At 46.4% G+C, this 17,989-nt stretch overlaps 1 protein-coding gene across 1 annotated transcript; it reads left to right on the plus strand.

Moving 5' to 3' along the window:
• The first annotated feature begins 1,707 nt into the window (after positions 1-1,707).
• On the plus strand, positions 1,708-16,277 carry LOC118086840 (speract receptor-like). The gene is made up of 8 exons (XM_035118837.1): positions 1,708-1,844; positions 4,082-5,147; positions 8,850-8,984; positions 10,411-10,585; positions 11,874-11,972; positions 12,861-12,952; positions 14,124-14,261; positions 15,966-16,277. The coding sequence occupies exons 1-8, from the start codon at positions 1,708-1,710 to the stop codon at positions 16,275-16,277; spliced, it is 2,154 nt and encodes a 717-aa protein (XP_034974728.1).
• The last annotated feature ends 1,712 nt before the right edge of the window (positions 16,278-17,989 follow it).

The following is a 17,989-nucleotide window of genomic DNA, read 5'->3' on the forward strand; positions in this document are numbered from 1 at the left end:
TTTAATCCCCACAACAACCCTGTGAGAGGCAATGACTGGCCCAAGGTCACCCAGTGAGTTACATCGCCAAGTGGGGATTGAACCCTGATCTCTGAGGTCCTAGTCCTTACACTCTCACCATGACACCGCATTGGATCTCAACAGGGCTCAGGTAGATTAGAAACCTAAATAATAATTGTCCGTAACACACCCTAGGGGCCCAGGGCGTTGTCTGGCGTTGCACTCCCCCAGAACGGACATCAATCTTCATTCCAGTGTGCTCAGTGACACAGGTCGGACGCTATTAATTAGCAGAGTCTGCAGTGATGACTGGAAGCATGAATGTGAGCATTCTTAGATTTATTTTGCAATATTTACGGGACAAATCATAATGACGTCTGCTCTCTTCTTCAGCAGCAGACAGAGAGAGAGGGAGAGAAACACAGTGCAAAAGCACAACATAAAGGAAAGAGATAAGACGTAACTTTCCCAGCTCAGGAAAGTAAACAGTGACATGTGACTTTCCAGCCACATACCTGATTTGCTAACAATAATTACCATGCCGTCTTCATGTTATAACATCCCTGCTTGGCAGTATCTAAAGGTTTTTTCTTTTTTTACATTTTGCAAAACGCTTTTTATTCATCCTGTACTACTAGCTTCAATGCAGACGGAAGGAGCACTTTGCTACTGCATTCCTATGGGGTGCAACCTGCTACCTTTCTCCTTGCTGTCTTCAGAGCAATGGCAGCTGCTGCCCTTTGCGACTGCAGGGGCGGAAGGCAGGGAGCCCCACAGTAGGCAGAGGCAGTGACAGGGAGAGCCAACTAATTCTAGTTTCACTCCCATCCTCCTGCCTGCTGAATTCTAACAAGGGCAACACTGAGACTAAGCTGGCAGGCAGGGCCACCCACAGGGCTGGTTGGCAGGCAGGCAGGTGGGGGCTGGCTGACAGCAGACTAAGGTTGGTGAGGCAACACCCCATTTGCCCCCAACTGACTAGCCACCCGTGCTTCAGAGACTGAACTGACGTGGGGAGGAAGACCTGTGAACCCCAATCCTATATAGGCATTTTGACCCAGAATAATTAAATTCTAGTGCCTGCAGTGGGGCTTCATCCTAGTGAGCATTAATCAGCTAGTGCCTTTTCCTTTTTGAAAACTGATTTGCAACACAGTCCTTGCCTTCACTTCCAGCAGGGGTGGGGAGGCTTTTTCAAGCTGGGGTCTGGATACGTACCTTCCGAGAGCCAGGTTGCACCGCACAATAAAGAGAGCATTTTTCACTTTATAAGTGAGCAAATAAATTGTCCATGCACACGCACGTTTAAAAACTTTGCAAATGAATTTTCATTAGGGAGACTTTGCATCCCAAACATATTTAAGTCTAACCGCTCACCTTTTCCCCAATTTACAGCCGCTAGATAATTCTGCTCCCGCCCTTTGCATGACCAAAGTGGGGAGTTAGCCAACATGGCTTGCAGACCTGGAATGGTTCTGTGGGTCCTCTCCATCTTTTGCCAAAAACAGACATGTCAGTTGCACTCCCAGCATCAGCACTGCCCTTTATGCACAGAGAGGGGAGAGGCACTGGTACCCTACCAAGCCTCCAGAGGGGGATAACTGCTGCTTCCAGGCACCAGGAATCAAAGGAGCTTTTGAACAAGGTATCATCTCTGGCCAATTCCCATCATTTTGTTTACCAGTCCCCAAGTCCGGGAAGGGTTCCATGTCTGGAGTGGGCAGCCAACGGTTTTTTACCTCCTCGACTTCACTCAAGGGGAAACCCAACCTCAGGCAAAACAACGGCAAGGAAGAGCAAGTTTGGGGGCAAGGGAACTCGTGGAACAGCTGTGCAACCTGCAGGTAGGTGCTATAAAGGAGACAAAAACCAGGAGAAAAGTTGTGCTGAATTTTTACTGGAAAGGGGGGAAAGTGGGAAGTTTCGGGGAGGGGTGAGATCCAGGAGGCCTAGGAAGCTGGAAGCTACGTATAAGAAAATAACGGTTGTGTGTTTTTGCGTGTTTAATATGCCTTTCCATATACAGGGAAAACAAAGCAGCAGAAACTGATCTAAACAGCATAAAACAGCAATCAAACAACTTTGAAACTGGCTAAGGAGACAGACACAGATTTGGTCAAATTGATGGACCAGATTCTGAATATAAAAAGCTTTTTTTAAAAAAAATTATTCAGATGATCCATAAACTAACCAAGGAACCAAAATTTACCACCAGAATGCAAACCTTTTTCAGCTGACCCCCTCTGCACAATTCCCATTGAGAAAATTAAATTTCATCTCTTGAGTGAGAAGCTGGGTAATTCAAGCCAAGCAAACTGATTGGGGATAAGAATTATCAAAGATGGACACAGAGAGAAAATGATTACAATTAAGTGGTCCCCCCCATTTACAAGAATTTGTTCTGTGCTACCCACAATATATAATTATTTTACTGAATCATGTACCTTTAAATATAAAAAATAGGTGCAGTAGGAGAAAATGAAAGGGCTAGTGACCCAGATACTTATTTTAAAAAACATTGAGATTGCCAGGTGTTTTTGTTTTAAAAATTGCATGGTTGACTTGAAACGTAAAAACTTGTATTGCCAGAAAAAGAAAATTGAATAGCTCAGAATAGCTCAGAATTGAATAGCTCAGAATGAAATTATTTGTACCCTCAAATGTTCATATTTTTGTCTAAAACGTCTTGCAATCTGTTTTGGATCCCCCCCCCCAGTTTGCATCAATAAAACAGCTGCTATCCAAACCAACTTGTGTGAGATAAATGTTTGCTAGACTGAAAGCCTCTTTTTCATCATTTCAACTGGGAAGGCTTATTAGGAAACCAAGACATAAATAAATGTTACGCTGATACTTATTATTGCAGATGTAAAACCATCACATTTCTAGATCATCACCACAGCTCCATCTTGCACTATGGGTTCATTAAAAAAATCCTAAACTCCGCAGCAAATTCATGAAGCAATCTTCCAGAATATATTTTTCTCCTGTTAACTCAAATGCTCTGTTGTCCAGTTGCATCATTTTTGCTATAGTTGCGCTGGAAAAAAGTGGGGTTCCATCTTCCCTCTTTTTATTTATTTGCACAGAGGTGCTCCTATGCATGTGTTTTATTACAAATATAGCAAAGGGGAAAAGGGAGAAGGAAGAGGAAAAAACAAATACCAATTCCTATTGACATTAAGAATAATTCATCATCCAAAAAGATAAGAACAAGCCATCAAAAAGGCTGTTGATTTTTCATCAGGTCTTTTTTTAAAAATACAGTGTGTGTGTGTAACCATTGATTTATTAACCGCCTTCTCAAGGCAATTTACACATAAGGTAATGTCAAACTGTTAATAACACTGAGACAACAAAAACACTTAAAGCAACACTAAAACTGCCAAAAGTTGTTGGGGTTTTAGCCTTGCTTTAAATTTATTTTTTTGTCTTCTTGCTTTGAACTGTTTTACATTACTTTATGTCCCATTTAGGGACCCAGGTGGCGCTGTGGTTAAACCACTGAGCCTAGGGCTTGCTGATCAGAAGGTCGGCGGTTCGAATCCCTGCGACGGGGTGAGCTCCCGTTGCTTGGTCCCAGCTCCTGCCAACCTAGCAGTTCGAAAGCACGTCAAAATGCAAGTACCGGTAGATAAATAGGAACCGCTACAGCGGGACGGTAAATGGCATTTCCATGTGCTGCTCTGGTTTGCCAGAAGCGGCTTTGTCATGCTGGCCACATGACCTGGAAGCTATACGCCGGCTCCCTCGGCCAATAATGCGAGATGAGCGCGCAACCCCAGAGTCGGTCACGACTGGACCTAATGGTCAGGGGTCCCTTTACCTTTACCTTTATGTCCCATTTATCCAGCTGGGAAAACCTGTCGTGACGTGAAAATGTGGAGAAATGAATGGAAAAACCTGAAAGGGAGAAAAACTGAGATTGATATTGACTCAGCTGTGATTCCTGCATTGCAGGGGTTGGACTAGATGTTCCTTCGGTCCCATACAATTCTATGAGTCTGCATATCTTTCCACTTGTGAAGGGGATGGATTTAACCAGTTTCTCCTTTCCTTTCCTTAGCTTTCGTCCCTGTAGCACCAGCAAGACAGTGAGGCGACTCCTGGTCGCCTGCCTGGTCTCCGTGGCCACCCTGATGGGGAGCATCTCTCTGGATTTAAGCCAAACTCTGGAATCGTGGAGGAACACTAAGGCGGCCCTCGCCAGCCTCCCCTCCTGCCAGACCGTCTGGGTCCTCCATCTCGCCAGTCTCTTCCAAGATGAGATTCGTTGCCAGGAAGATGGCGAGGGCAAAGCACTGGATGCGTTTTTCCTGGATCACGTCTTGGGGAAGTTTGCAGTTTCCTGCGAGGGATCCGGAGCGAAGGTCCGTGGGATGCAGCTGCTGTGCAAGGAAGACTGTCGCTGCCAAACTTTCGCCAGCGAAATCAGGGAGAGGCTGAACGGCACCCAAGCGGTGGCGATGCTTCTCGCATGGTCCAGGATTGTTTCAGAAATTCTCGAAGTGCTTGGGAGTCCTGAGGAGGACCTCGAAGCGGTAAAGTCGAACCCAGATTGGGTTGACGTGGCGACCCTCAGAGCCATCCTCAGAACCAAAGGAGGCTTCCTGAAATCCCGAGGAATGGCTCCATCATCTTCTGTGGATGCCCAAGGCCTATGGTACCAAATGTCTGCCGTTCTGACCTATGGCGTCTTCGCATCCGAAAGCGTCCGAGGGTGTTGGGCGGAGAACCCAAACCTCTCCATCTCTTCCACCCAATATGGGGGCATCCCGGTTTTCTCCCCACCACCCTCGCCATTGCCACCGGACGAGCGTTTGGTGAAGGACTTGGATTCCTTCCAGGCCTGCTTGTGGGAGAAGAGCCGGCAGAGGCTCGGCGAGAAATCCAGAGATATCCTCTCTCTGGTGAGCCTCAAAATCAGCCTGCTGGCAGTTGCCAGCCTCATCTACCCCATCGTCCTGCTGTCGTTCAAGGAGATGGCAGATTGGATCCGGAATTACGCCAGGAGCCTGAAGGAACGGACGGAGGATTTGAAGCGTGAGCGGAGCTTGGCCGAGGACCTCCTCCACCAGATGTTGCCCAAATCCGTCGCCAAGCAGCTGAGGAAATGCAAGCATGTGGAGGCGGAAAACTACGACCAGGTAAAAAACGTCGCCACAAGTGACTTGCACACCTTGCACACCGCTAGCCTGGTCTCTTCAATTCAGGGATGTCGCTCGAGGCCAGTCAGTGCAGAGTATAAATTAATAATAAAATTTGTATCCTACCTTTCCTCCCAAAGGATCCCAGTGTAGCAACCACCTCCATCCAAAACATCCTACAAAACAGTGAAAAACCAGCCACATTTTCTCTCCCAGTGAGTTCAGGGTTGCCAGAAATGTTCAAATGTTTGCCGTTACATTTTAAAAATTATTATTATTACTATTATTATTATTATTATTATTATTGACCTTTAAATCCCACTTTTTTGTCCAAGGAACTCAAGGTGTCGTACCCAGTGATCTCCCTCCTCAGTCAATTCTCAAAACAACCCTGTGAGGTAGGTTAGGCCAAGAGGCAGTGACTGGCCCCGAGGCCATCCAGGGAGCTTCATGGCCAAGTGGGGGGATTCGAACCCTGGTCTCTTTGAGGTCCTAGTGATGTAGCACGAGAGGATGGCAAGCGTGGCAGGAAGATTCAAGGACAATCAAAGAAACATTTCAGTGTAGTGTAGTATCAAAATATTTTTTAACGGATTTCAAAGGGGCCCAGGTGGCGCTGTGGTTAAACCACTGAGCCTAGGGCTTGCTGATCAGAAGGTCGGCGGTTCGAATCCCTGTGACGGGGTGAGCTCCCGTTGCTTGGTCCCAGCTCCTGCCAACCTAGCAGTTCGAAAGCACGTCAAAATGCAAGTAGATAAATAGGAACCGCTACAGCGGGAAGGTAAACGGCGTTTCCGTGTGCTGCTCTGGTTTGCCAGAAGCGGCTTTGTCATGCTGGCCACATGACCTGGAAGCTGTACGCCGGCTCCCTCGGCCAATAATGCAAGATGAGCGCGCAACCCCAGAGTCGGTCACGACTGGACCTAATGGTCAGGGGTCCCTTTACCTTTACCTTACCCTTTTCAAAATGAGATCAAGGACATCAAGTGATACTGAGGGCATTCCTAGTTGTGTTTTCCAATGTATTTCTGAGCAATACAAAATTTGGTGTGGCGTGAGCAGATTTTTATTCCGAAAGCCGTGGCCCAGAGGAGAGTGGTGGTATAGGTCGACAGGGGTAGGAAATTTTTGGAAATAAATCGAATAAATGAAAACAGGTAACAGGCCAAGAGCCTTGAGGCTTTCACCTTCCCAACAGACCCCCTCCCCAAATGCCAAACGAACGGATTTCCGTTCAGAGAGCTTTTCTTCAAAATTCTCAGTAACAAATGATTTTATCAGCTGTTGTCTTTATGCCTTAGTGATAAGAATCGAAAGGAGAGTAAGGGGGTCCGGTGGCATTGCAGGGTGCTGGCCTAGTTGAACTCTGCAATTCTATGAAGAGCTACTAATCTTCATAGTTCCCTCGCACCTCTTGTGTGGTCACATGTCGGCAGCCATTTTGAAACGCATTCTGCGCCCCAAAGGTTTGCCAGGAAATGGTACCTCGCAGGGAAATAAATAAATGGTCCCGCATTTTCACTGTCTCCTTTCTCGTCTCTGGGTGCTCGGCGATTGTCATCCGGGGCGGGGGGGGGCGGACCCTCTTGACCCCACCCCAACCTGAAAAAGAATTATATTTGCATTTCAACGAGAGGTGTAATTTCCCAAACAATCCCATAATTGAGCAATTACAAACAGCCGGATCAGAACCCTCGGCATCAAAGACGAAGCCTTGGAGGAGAGAATTGCGAGAAAGACATCTGGAGATAATTGCGGCAGCTATGGGGAATTCAGAGCGGGAAACGAAGAAGAATTAAGCGAGGATCCGGGCAGCCTTTAGGACAGAATATCAAAGAGGGCTTTCAGCATCACTTCATAATCACGGGAAAGACATCTTTCCTTAAACCCTGCGGTGGAGCTGTTTCCCCGAACCTGGAGTAGTGTAGTGGTTAGAGTGCTGGAGTGGGACCTGAGAGACCTGGGTTCGAATCTCCACTGGGCCAGTCACTGCCTCTCAGCCTGACCCACCTCACAGGGTTGTTGTGGGGGTTAAATGAGTGAGCCACCTGGAGCTCCCATGGAGAAAAAGGTGGGACAAAAACGCAATAAACATGTAAGCCCACAGCTATGTATCGCGTAGATGTGATAGCTGCTTAAACACTTGTCCCGTGATGGTTTGGCCCAGAAGAAGAGCAGCCTGCTAAGAGCCGCCACAACTTCTGGGAGCAACCATTTTTATTTCCCACAATGCTCATGGTGGTGGCCATGCTCCGATGGATTGTGGGGAAATTGAAAGAGTAGCCGCCCTAGCGAAGGTCTGGGAGCAGCCATTTTGATTTCCCAAGATGCTAAAATGGGAAATTAAAACAGCAGCTCCAGGGGGAGGTTTCAACATTTCTCTGATGAAAATAGGGATGTCCTATTCTTCTTCTTCTATTATTATTTACTTATACCAGGCATAGGCAAATTCGGCCCCCAGATGTTTTGAGACTACAATTCCCATCATCCCTGACCACTGGTCCTGTTAGCTAGGGATCATGGGAGTTGTAGTCCTAAAACATATGGCAGGCCGAGTTTGCCTATGCCTGACTTATACAGTACCCTGCTCATCTGACTGGGTTGCCCCAGCCACTCTTGGGTAGTTTCCAACATATATAAATACAATAAAACATTAAACATTTAAACAACTGCCTTCAGGTGGCTCGGGGGTCAGATAACTCCATAGCCTCCGACATTTATCTGATGAAAATAAGGACATCTGACCATATCCTTCAACTTTTCTCCGATGAAAATAGAGCTGTCCTAAGGAAAAGTGGGACATTCTGGGATCAAATCAGAACCTGGGACAGCTTCTGTAAATCCAGGACTGTCCCTGGAAAGTAGGGACACTTGTGTGGGAATGTTCAGGGTGGCAGGAGAGGATATATTGTTTATTAATATCCTTCCTAACTTGCGCTAGCAAGTTTCTTTATGTAGCAGAGTTACATTCCCCATTGTGACATGCACAGCAGATAGTTGGTTGCAGGCTTGTGTAAACCTCTCACTATTAAACAATTCAGTCTGTCTTCAGATTGAATTGTATATTCCTGGTAAATTCCCTTTAATCCCTCTTAAAAGAATAAAGACACAACAATCTTATTCAAAGTCAAAAAAAATGTTTACTCACATCAGTTCACAGTTGGATTCCTGAAGGCAGACTTAGTTACAAATACATACATGTGGATCTACCCCATATGGGGGAATAATCCAGTGCTTTTGCTGGCTGAGAAGCTAGCAGAGCATTCCTAGCTAAAAAGCTGGTCAAACAAAGAAGGAAGTGAAAGAGAGAGTGTGTGTGCTGCGTGACTCGTCCTTTTGTTACCTGGACAGGTAAGGTCACTCCCACCTCTAGTCACATGCTAGGAAGGATGCTCCAGCCCAGGAGGAAGAGGAAGTTTCAACTGGGTGGACCAACATCCCCTTGCATGCCCACTCTAGGAAAACAAGGAATGTTGTATTTGACTGCTCCCAGTGTATTACATCCCACAACTTGGTGGGTCAGCACTTTTACCACTGCCCCCCTCTACTTCCAAGTAGGCCTGGGCCCCCCTATAGTAGAAAGGTGCTCACCTTATGAAGGCCCCCCCCCCAACCTGGAGCCAGCTCCACCTGTAACCCAGGAACCAGACCCCTTTGTTGGAGAGGTATGATAATACAGCCCGATCCATCTCCCCACAACAGGTAACCATCTTCTTCTCGGACGTTGTGGGCTTCACCAGCATCGCCGCCTCCTGCACCCCGTTACAGGTGGTTGAGATGCTCAACAACCTCTACGTCTGCTTCGATACCCGGATCGAATCCTACGACGTTTACAAGGTCAGTGGCTTCCGGCTTTGTTAAAGCAGCGGCGTGGTCAAGGAAGACTTCTCAGGCAGGAAAAGAAGAGGGCAACCCAAAAACGACGGAGTGGCCAGAGCGCTTTGCTTTCCAGGGGCCTACCTGGCAGAGCCGTTGTGAATAATAATAACAAGATTTTCTGGAGATCAACTTGATGGATCATGTTGATGGGTTATGGTGAAATGGCTAAAATGACCGGAAGAATCAGAAATCAGGAAGACCAAAATTTTAATAAAGAATGGGGGGGATTCCTGTTAACAGGGCCGGTGCTAGGGCTTTTTGCGCCCTAGGCAAAATCAGCTTCTGGCGCCCCAGCACATGCGTCATGACGCATGCGTCATGGCCCACGCACAACGCCACTGCGTCCCCTCCATAGGCTGGAGGAGCACAAGCCAAAAGCAGAGCTCAGCGCCCTCCTGCCTATGGAGGGGACGCTGTGAGCTCCTCTGCGGCTGCAGCGAGCGAGCGGCGGCAGCACCAGCAGTGCCCATAGCTGAAGGCTTCAGCTACGGGCGCTGCCGCCGCTCACTCACTGCAGCCGCTGAGGAGCTCACAGCGTCCCCTCCATAGGCGGGAGGGCACTGAGCTCTGCTTTTGGCTCGCGCTCCTCCCGCCTATGGAGGGCAGGCTGTGAGCGCCTCAGCGGTGGCTGTAGCAAGTGAGCGGCGGCGGCAGCAGCCGCGCCCATAACTGAAGGCTTCAGCTACGGGCGCTGCTGCCGCCACCGCTCACTCGTTGCAGCCGTTGAGGAGCTCACAGCGTCCCCTCCATAGGCAGGAGGAGCGTGAGCACGCGCCGTGGGAGGGCGGCGGTGGCCCGGGGGTTTTGCGGGGCAGGCTGCCCAGCGCCCCCTCCATTTACGCGCTCTAGGCAACTGCCTAGTTCGCCTAAATGGACACACCGGCCCTGCCTGTTAATAGGATTAGAATAACACTTGTAGCTTAAATGGTGAATTTTGGACGTAATGGAGATGTAAAAGGTTTGGATTATTGTAAAAGATGCAGGAGGAAATGATTAACAAGAGGACCCACAAAGGAGAAGAGGAAAGTCCGGGAGATTCTTTGGAATCTTGTCTTTATGTTGTATGTTGGATATGTGATTGTAAAACTTTAATCTGACAACCATATGCATATATATAAAGATTTTCTGGAGATGCACCTCTTTTGACACTTGGGGTGCCTATTTTTGCAATTGTAAGTCATTTCAAATTGCTTTTAATATTGTGTCTTAATTACCCTTAGGGTAGAAAGCAGGTAAAAATAAATTTGAAGTAGTAGTAGTAGTAGTAATTTGCATGGTGACCAAGCCACCGAAAGCATGTTTTATATTTTCGCTTAGATCTTGACTAGATGACCGTCAAGGTCTTTTCCGATTCCACAGTTTTTGGGTTCCTCTTCCCCACCAGGTGGAGACCATCGGGGACGCCTACATGGTCGTGAGCGGCTTGCCAGAGAGGAACGGCACAAAGCATGCCGATGAGATCGCCAAGATGGCTCTGGACTTGGTGGCCGCTGTCCGACAAGTCGTGATACCCCACATGCCCAGCGGCAAGCTGCAGCTACGGGCCGGGATTCATACAGGTGAGACAGGTTGGCAGAATTGGAGAAAAGGCAGCCACATGGGGGCAGCATTGTCCAACTCTTTGACCTGGTATTCACCTTACTGTCAATCATTTTTAAAGGCCTTTAACTGATTATTTAAAAACCTGATGGTTTCATTTTTATTCTTTTTGTAAACTGATTTGTGGGTGTCGGGTTGTTGTTGTTGTTGTTGTTGTTTTACAATCAAGTAGTGCACATTATTTAATGAAATCAATGACTGCAATGATAAAGGGGAAGGAGCGACTCTGCCTATGGGGAAAGTTTGCATCATTTGGGACTTTTCTGTTGAGAGAAAAGGCAAGTAAGAGGTGACATGTAGAAGTGTAGAAGGGCAGGGAACAATTTTTCTCCCTCTGGAATCCGAGGACATCCAATGAAGCTGAATGCTGGGAGATTTGCGACAGAAATCTCCTGAATTTCAGTCCATGCAGCACAAAGTTAAACTACGGAACTCCCTGCCACGGGAGGCAGGGATGGCCACCAACGTGGGTGGCTTTAAGAGAGGATTAGAAAAATTCATGGAGGAGGAGAGGGCTATCGATGGCTACTAGCCACGATGCCTGTGCTCTGCCTCCACAGCAGGAGGCAGCAATGCTTCTGAATACCAGTTGCTGGAAACCGCAGGAGAGGAGAGAGCTCTTGTGCTCTGGTTTCCCACAAACAGTGGTGCCTTGGTTCTCAAACACCTTGGTACTCAAACAACTTGGAACCCAGACACTGCAAACCCGGAAGTGTGTGCTCCGGTTTGCGAACTTTTTTTGGAAGCCAAACATACTCCGTTTTGAGTGTTACGCTTCCGATTTGAGTGCCACATTTCCGTTTTGAGTGTTACGTGAGGTCTGTCTGTTTTTGCTATTTATTTTGCGTTTTTGCTTTTGCGGCTCTTTTTTTTTGCTTTGTGACTGTGTGGAACCCAGTTCAGCTACTGATTGATTGATTGTGTGACTGCAGTACATTGTTTATTGCTTCCATTTTATGGCTCAGTAGTCTCGTTAGATAGCCAAATGCATGTTAAATGCCTGTTTTAGAGGTTGTTTTTAAAAGTCTAGAACGGATTAATCCATTTTGTGTTGCTTTCTATGGGAAAACACGCCTTGGTTTTGGAACGGATGAAGTTTGAGAACCAAGGTACCACTGTAGTTGGCTACTGTAAGAAAAGGATGCTGGACTGGATCTGGCCTGGCCCAGCAGTTTCTTCTTATGTTCTTGAACAAAAAAGCATCTCAGTCTGCCCTGACGTTTACCCTCCTCTGTTTCTCCCACCTAGGTCCGTGTGTGGCTGGCGTCGTCGGACACAAAATGCCTCGGTATTGCCTCTTTGGTGACACGGTGAACACGGCCTCTCGTATGGAGTCCACCAGTTTGCGTGAGCGGCTGTGCCCCCCCCCTGCCCCCTCCCTCCACGTCCCCCTGTCCCACGAGATCCTAGAGATCTGCCATCGCAGCCAGTTTGCACGATTCTGTTCGGGTTTTATTATTATTTTATTTGGTTTTTCAGATTAAAATTTGACTGTCACATATCGAACATACAACATGCCGAAGAATCTCCCGAACTTCCCTCCTCCCCTTTGTGGGTCCTATTGTTAATCATATCCTCCTGCCTCTTTTATAATAATCCTAATCTTTTACCTCTCCATTGTGTTCCAAATTCACCATTAAACTACAAGTGATATTCCAATCCTACTAACGATTTTAACTGTTTACAATGGTTTTTAAGATCAAACTATCAATTTCCCCCATTTTCCTATCTTCTTTAAACACATGTTCTTCTTGTTCTCTTATTCTATAAACTGCAAATATTCTTTCAGTTTAAGTTCCCTTTCTTCTTTGGCTGGAACCTCGCGCATTTTCCATTTGGGGGCTAACAAAACATGGGCCACAGTAGTAGCATACATAAATAACCTTTTCTGATACCTGGGAATTTCCATCTGAATTATCCCCAACAAAAAGGACTCTCTCTCTCTCTTTTTTTGAAAAGTACTTTAAAACATTTTTTTTCAGTTCATTATGGATTATTTCCCAATACAGTAATCTTTTACCCTTACAGGCCCACCACATATAAAAGAACGTTCCCTCAACCTCATTGACATCTGATGGGATGGTCAATAAATAAATGCAATAAATAAATAAATAAGGAATAAAGCAATAAATAAAGTAGTAAATAAATAAAACAATAAATAAATAAGCCAGGAGGATTATGGCGCAGGGACAGCTCCACAGTTAACCATGTGTCTTCTGATAACTCATTTCCCAGCTCAGAGGATCCACATCAGTTCAGCCACATACCTTGCGCTGCTGGAGGACGATGCGTACGACATTGAGCTGAGAGGGGAGATTGAAGTGAAGGTGACTGTTACTATTATCTCCACTCATTTTAGCAGAGCCCGGGGCATTTGCAGGAGAAAGGAGAAATGAGAAAGGAAGGCGAGTTCTCTGCCCCAAGGAGCTTACAGTGGGGTTGTGCCCAATTCTGTTTTAATCAGAGGAGATCCCTTGAAATTAATGTGTATGCTCTGAGCAGGACTAACTATAGGTTGTATCCAACTAAGTTGTATTAATTTGAAATTAATGGACCTAAGTTATTCTTGAGGACTACTGTAATAACTTTTGTATTTTAAAAAATGAAGTGAGATTTCTTGGGTGCACCAGTTTGAGCCGGATATCACATTCTGGGTTGTTTCTAAGTTCAACACAGAGCAAACCTGTTGAAATTCATGGACCTTAGTCACTCACGTCCATTAACTTCAGTGGGTCTACTCTGAGTACAACCAGCACTAGCTAAAATCCATTCTGGATTTATATATATATATATAAAAGAGGATGAAAATAACTTTCTGTTATGATTATGATTATGATTATGATTATGATTATTTAGGGATGCTTTTAATGTTTAATCAATTATTTTATTTCATTTTTCTGTTGGAAGCCGCCCAGAGTGGCTGGGGAAACCCAGCCAGATGGGCGGGGTATAAATAAATAATAATAATAATAATAATAATTATTATTATTATTATTATTATTTTAAAAAATTGATTACATTTACCAAATACACCAAATACCTAATAATTGACTATATGTTTTGGAAAGTTTTTTTTCCCAAAACTATATGTTTTGGAAAGTTGTTTTCTATATGTTTTTGAGAAGTTGTTTTTCTGTGCTTTTGGATACCTCTTGAGATATCATGGCCAAATGTTGCACAAAGCCAAGGAGCAGGTTTTCATCTATGTTTTGATACAGTTGGGTGCCATTTTGAATCAAGATGGCAGACGGACCCTTTCAAAACTGCACAGATTTCGACCACCTTTTGGTTTATGGTTCCTGCGATCAAGAAGCTGTGTCTGGATGCAACCGGGTGCCATTTTGAATCAAGATGGCGGACCAAACCGTTTGAAGCTGCACTGATTTTGAACCCCTGATTTCGTGGCTGTGCTGATTTCTTTGGCTTCTGAGAATCCCCAAATATCCCCACCCAGACTGACACATGATTACATCCCCTTTTCTCTCTCATCCTGGGCAGGGAAAAGGGAAAATGAAGACTTACTGGCTGCTTGGGAACAAGAATTACAGCGTCCAAAACGATAGCCTCGTGTGCCACTGGAATCCGGGGTTATCGCAGAAGAAGAGGATGGAACTCAGCCTCGCCTCCATTCAGAAAGTATGGGGTTGATCGCTCTGAAATAGTGGGCTGACTTCATTTCAGTCATTGATTTAGATCTGGTTTAATCCCCATAGGACCCAGGTGGCGCTGTGGGTTAAACCACAGAGTCTAGGGCTTGCTGATCAGGAGGTCGGCGGTTCGAATCCCTGCAATGGGGTGAGCTCCCGTTGCTCGGTCCCAGCTCCTGCCCACCTAGCAGTTCAAAAGCACATCAAAAAGTGCAAGTAGATAAATAGGCACGGCTCTGGCGGGAAGGTAAACGCCGTTTCCGTGTGCTGCTCTGGTTTGCCAGAAGCAGCTTTGTCATGCTGGCCACATGACCCGGAAGCTGTCTGCGGACAAACGCCGGCTCCCTCGGCCTATAGAGCGAGATGAGCGCCGCAACCCCAGAGTCAGACACAACTGGACCTAATGGTCAGGGGGCCCTTTACCTTAACCTTTAATCCCCATAATAATGGCTGTGGCAACAGTAGACATGCTTGTCAGCAAGCCACATTGGAGGGAGGGAGGGAGCCTCTGCCAGGTCTACCTGGAGATGTCCTAACTCGAACCCAAGACAAGATCATCTTCATGCAAAGCAATTGCTCTCCCACTGAGCTACAGTGTTTGGGTTTTTTTTAATAAGACAAAAGGCATGTAAGAGGCGACATGATAGAAGTCTGCAAAATTAAGCGTGGGGTGGAGAAAGTAGGTAGAGGAAGGTCTCCCCCCCTTCTCTCATAATGCTAGAACTCACAGACATCCAATGAAGTGGAGCGTTGGACGATTCAAAGCCGATAAAAGAAAGCCCTACAGAGTTAACCTGTGGAACTCTCTCCCACAGGCAGCCACCAACTTGGATGGCTTTAAAAGAGGACTGGGCAAATTGATGGAGGAGGCAGCTAGCCAGGATGTCTGTGTTCAGCCAGTCGCAGGCAGAAACGCTTCTGAATCCCAGTTGCTGGAAGCCACAGGAGGGGAGGGTACTCTAGTGCTCGGATCCTGCTTGTAGGATTCCCCCATCAGGGCAAGAAGAAGATGCTGGCCTAGATGGGCCATTGGCCTGATCCATTTATATGGCATTGTAAAAATGAAGAGGGGGGAGGAATTGAATTTTTCTAGTACAGACTTCCCAATTTCACTGCTTGCCTGCGGAGAGGGAGATAAGCTATTAGAAAATAATAATAATAATAATAATAATAATAATAATAATAATAATAATAATATATTTATACCCCACCCACCTGTCTGGGTTCCCCCAGCCACTCTGGGCGGCTTCCAGCAAAATATTTAAATACAGGAATTCATCCCTAATCAGGGCTGCCTTCAGATGTCTTCTAAAAGTCAGAGAGTTGTTTATTTCCTTGACATCTGGTGGGAGGGTGTTCCACAGGGCAGGTGCCTCTACTGAGAAGGCCCTCTGCCTGGTTCGCTGTAACCTCACTTCTCTCAGTGAGGGAACCACCAGAAGGCCCTCTGAGCTGGACCTCAGTGTCTGGGCTGAACGATGGGGGTGGAGACGCTCCTTCAGGTCTACTTGGCCGAGGCCGTTTAGGGCTTTCAAGGTCAGCACCAACACTTTGAGTTGTGCTCGGAAACGTACTGGGAGCCAATGTAGGTCTTTCAGGACCGGTGTTGTGTGGTCTCGGCAGCCATTCCCAGTCGCCAGTCTAACTGTGTTGCTCTACCTTCTGCTTTTGAGCTGTTTTCCTCTCTCAACAGTCAAGCACAGGTACAGCCGAGACCCTGGCGGACGAGAGAAGCACAGCAGAACCCCATGATCAGAGAGGTTCCCTTGGCCATCATGGGACGAAGCCGCTTGATGTGACCATCGGCGACGGAAGCCAAGGGCACACCTGTCCTGCTTTCCAAGAGAGCCCGAGGGCAAGTCACCTCCACTTTGCTGGGCCCCCGAATTCAAGAGAGGAGGAGAGAGGCCCAGATTTACTGAACCACCAGCGGCACCGCCCAGACTGCGAGAAGCTGCCGCTGCAAAAGACAGAGCTGCTGCCAGGGTTTGTGGGTGCTTTGTGAAGGGGTGGGTGCCCCGGGAAAATCGGCTTTCCCATTGCACCCAATATGGAGCTCTTGCCGGTTTGGGAGATGGAGTTTGAGTGGAAGGGTGCAGTGGGAAAATAGACTATACTATGGTGCCCAATAAGGCTCTCTCCCTGGGTTTTGGGAAAGGGAGGGTGCACTGGGAAAACAGATCTTCCTATGGCACCCAAAATCTGGAGGCACTTTTCTCAAACTGCTATGCTTTAGTGTCCAGCATTCATTTTCGCTTCTGGTTAGCACTAGGCAGATTCCTAAGTCACTGTCGATGTGGATATTTATGGACAGTATATAAGAACTTTAGAAGATCAGGTCCATTTAGTCCAGTGCCTTGTATTGCAGGAATCTTTCACCCAACATGAGACTCGAACACATGACCCCAAGATAAAGTCTCGTGCTCTACCGACCAAGTTATCCCAGGCTATGGTTAGACCCAAACAGTTAGGATCAAACTGTGCCATGTGTCTAATTAATCTGTGTCCCGATTCAGCAATTTCTGTCTAAAAAACAATAAATTTGTCAGTCTTCAGGGTGCCACAAGAATCTGTGTGAACTTTTTTTCCTGCAAGAGACTTAAAGCAGTCAGGGAACAAAGGCTGAGCTTACATACAATGACCACTAGGTGGCAACCAAGGCCTATCCACAAGGGATATTTTAGCAAATACAGATTTGATTCCCTCCCCCCCCCCCCAAGTGCGTCTTGCACCTTCGCTATACTGTACGGCTTTCATCATGTTTAGAAGATTTATTATGACTTTTAAGGGTGTTCCTTTAACCTGACCTTTGACACCTGATACCCCATCCTAGCCTTCTGATTCCAAATTGGTGTGTGTGTGTTTCAAATTACAGTTTTACACATATCCAACATATGAAATAAAAACAAGATTCCAAGGAATCTCCTGGACTTCTCTCCTCCCCTTTGTGGGTCCTATCATTAGTCATTTCCTCCTGCATCTTTTATAAAAATCCAAACCTTTTACATCTCTAATATATCCAAAATTCACCATTAAACTACAAGTGTTAGTCCAATCCTACTAACAATTTTAACTGTTTACAATGGTTTTTAAGATGAATTTTAATAATTTCCCTATTCCTTTTTTAAAATTTTTAGCCTTCCTGATTTCTGATTCTTCTGGTCATTTTTGCCGTTTCGGCGTAATCCATCACTTAATCTGCCATTCTTCTCCGGTCGAGTCTTTATCTTCTTTCCATCTCTGATTCAAAATTGTTTTACTTGGGTTGCAGCCCTTGCTACTCCTCCTACTCAGAGTAGACCCATTGATGTTAACAGGCATGACTAACCAAGGCTTGTTAGTTTCAGGGGGTCCATAGAGTAGAAAGCTCAGACTGACCACACACCATGCATTTAAAGCACACGGCTTCTCCCAAAGGAATTCTGGGAATTGTGGTTTTTTTAAGGATGCTGGGAAGGAATAAACTACCGTTCCCAGAATATGGGGTGGGGGGTGGGGAGTCATGCGTTTTAAATGTATGGTATGAAGGCAGTCTCACTGGCTTTCATGTAACATTTTTAAAATTACCAAAAACCCATCCTAGGATAAGACGATAAGAAGAACCTGCTGGATCAGGCCAGTGGCCCTTCTAACCCAGCCTCCTATTCTCACAGCAGCCACCCAGATCCCCCAAGCAGGATTCGAACACAAAAGCCCTCTCCCCCTCCTTTGGTTTCC

The sequence above is a fragment of the Zootoca vivipara genome, chromosome 6 (genome assembly GCF_963506605.1).
Source record: "Zootoca vivipara chromosome 6, rZooViv1.1, whole genome shotgun sequence".
In the NCBI taxonomy this organism is placed as follows: Eukaryota; Metazoa; Chordata; class Lepidosauria; order Squamata; family Lacertidae; genus Zootoca; species Zootoca vivipara.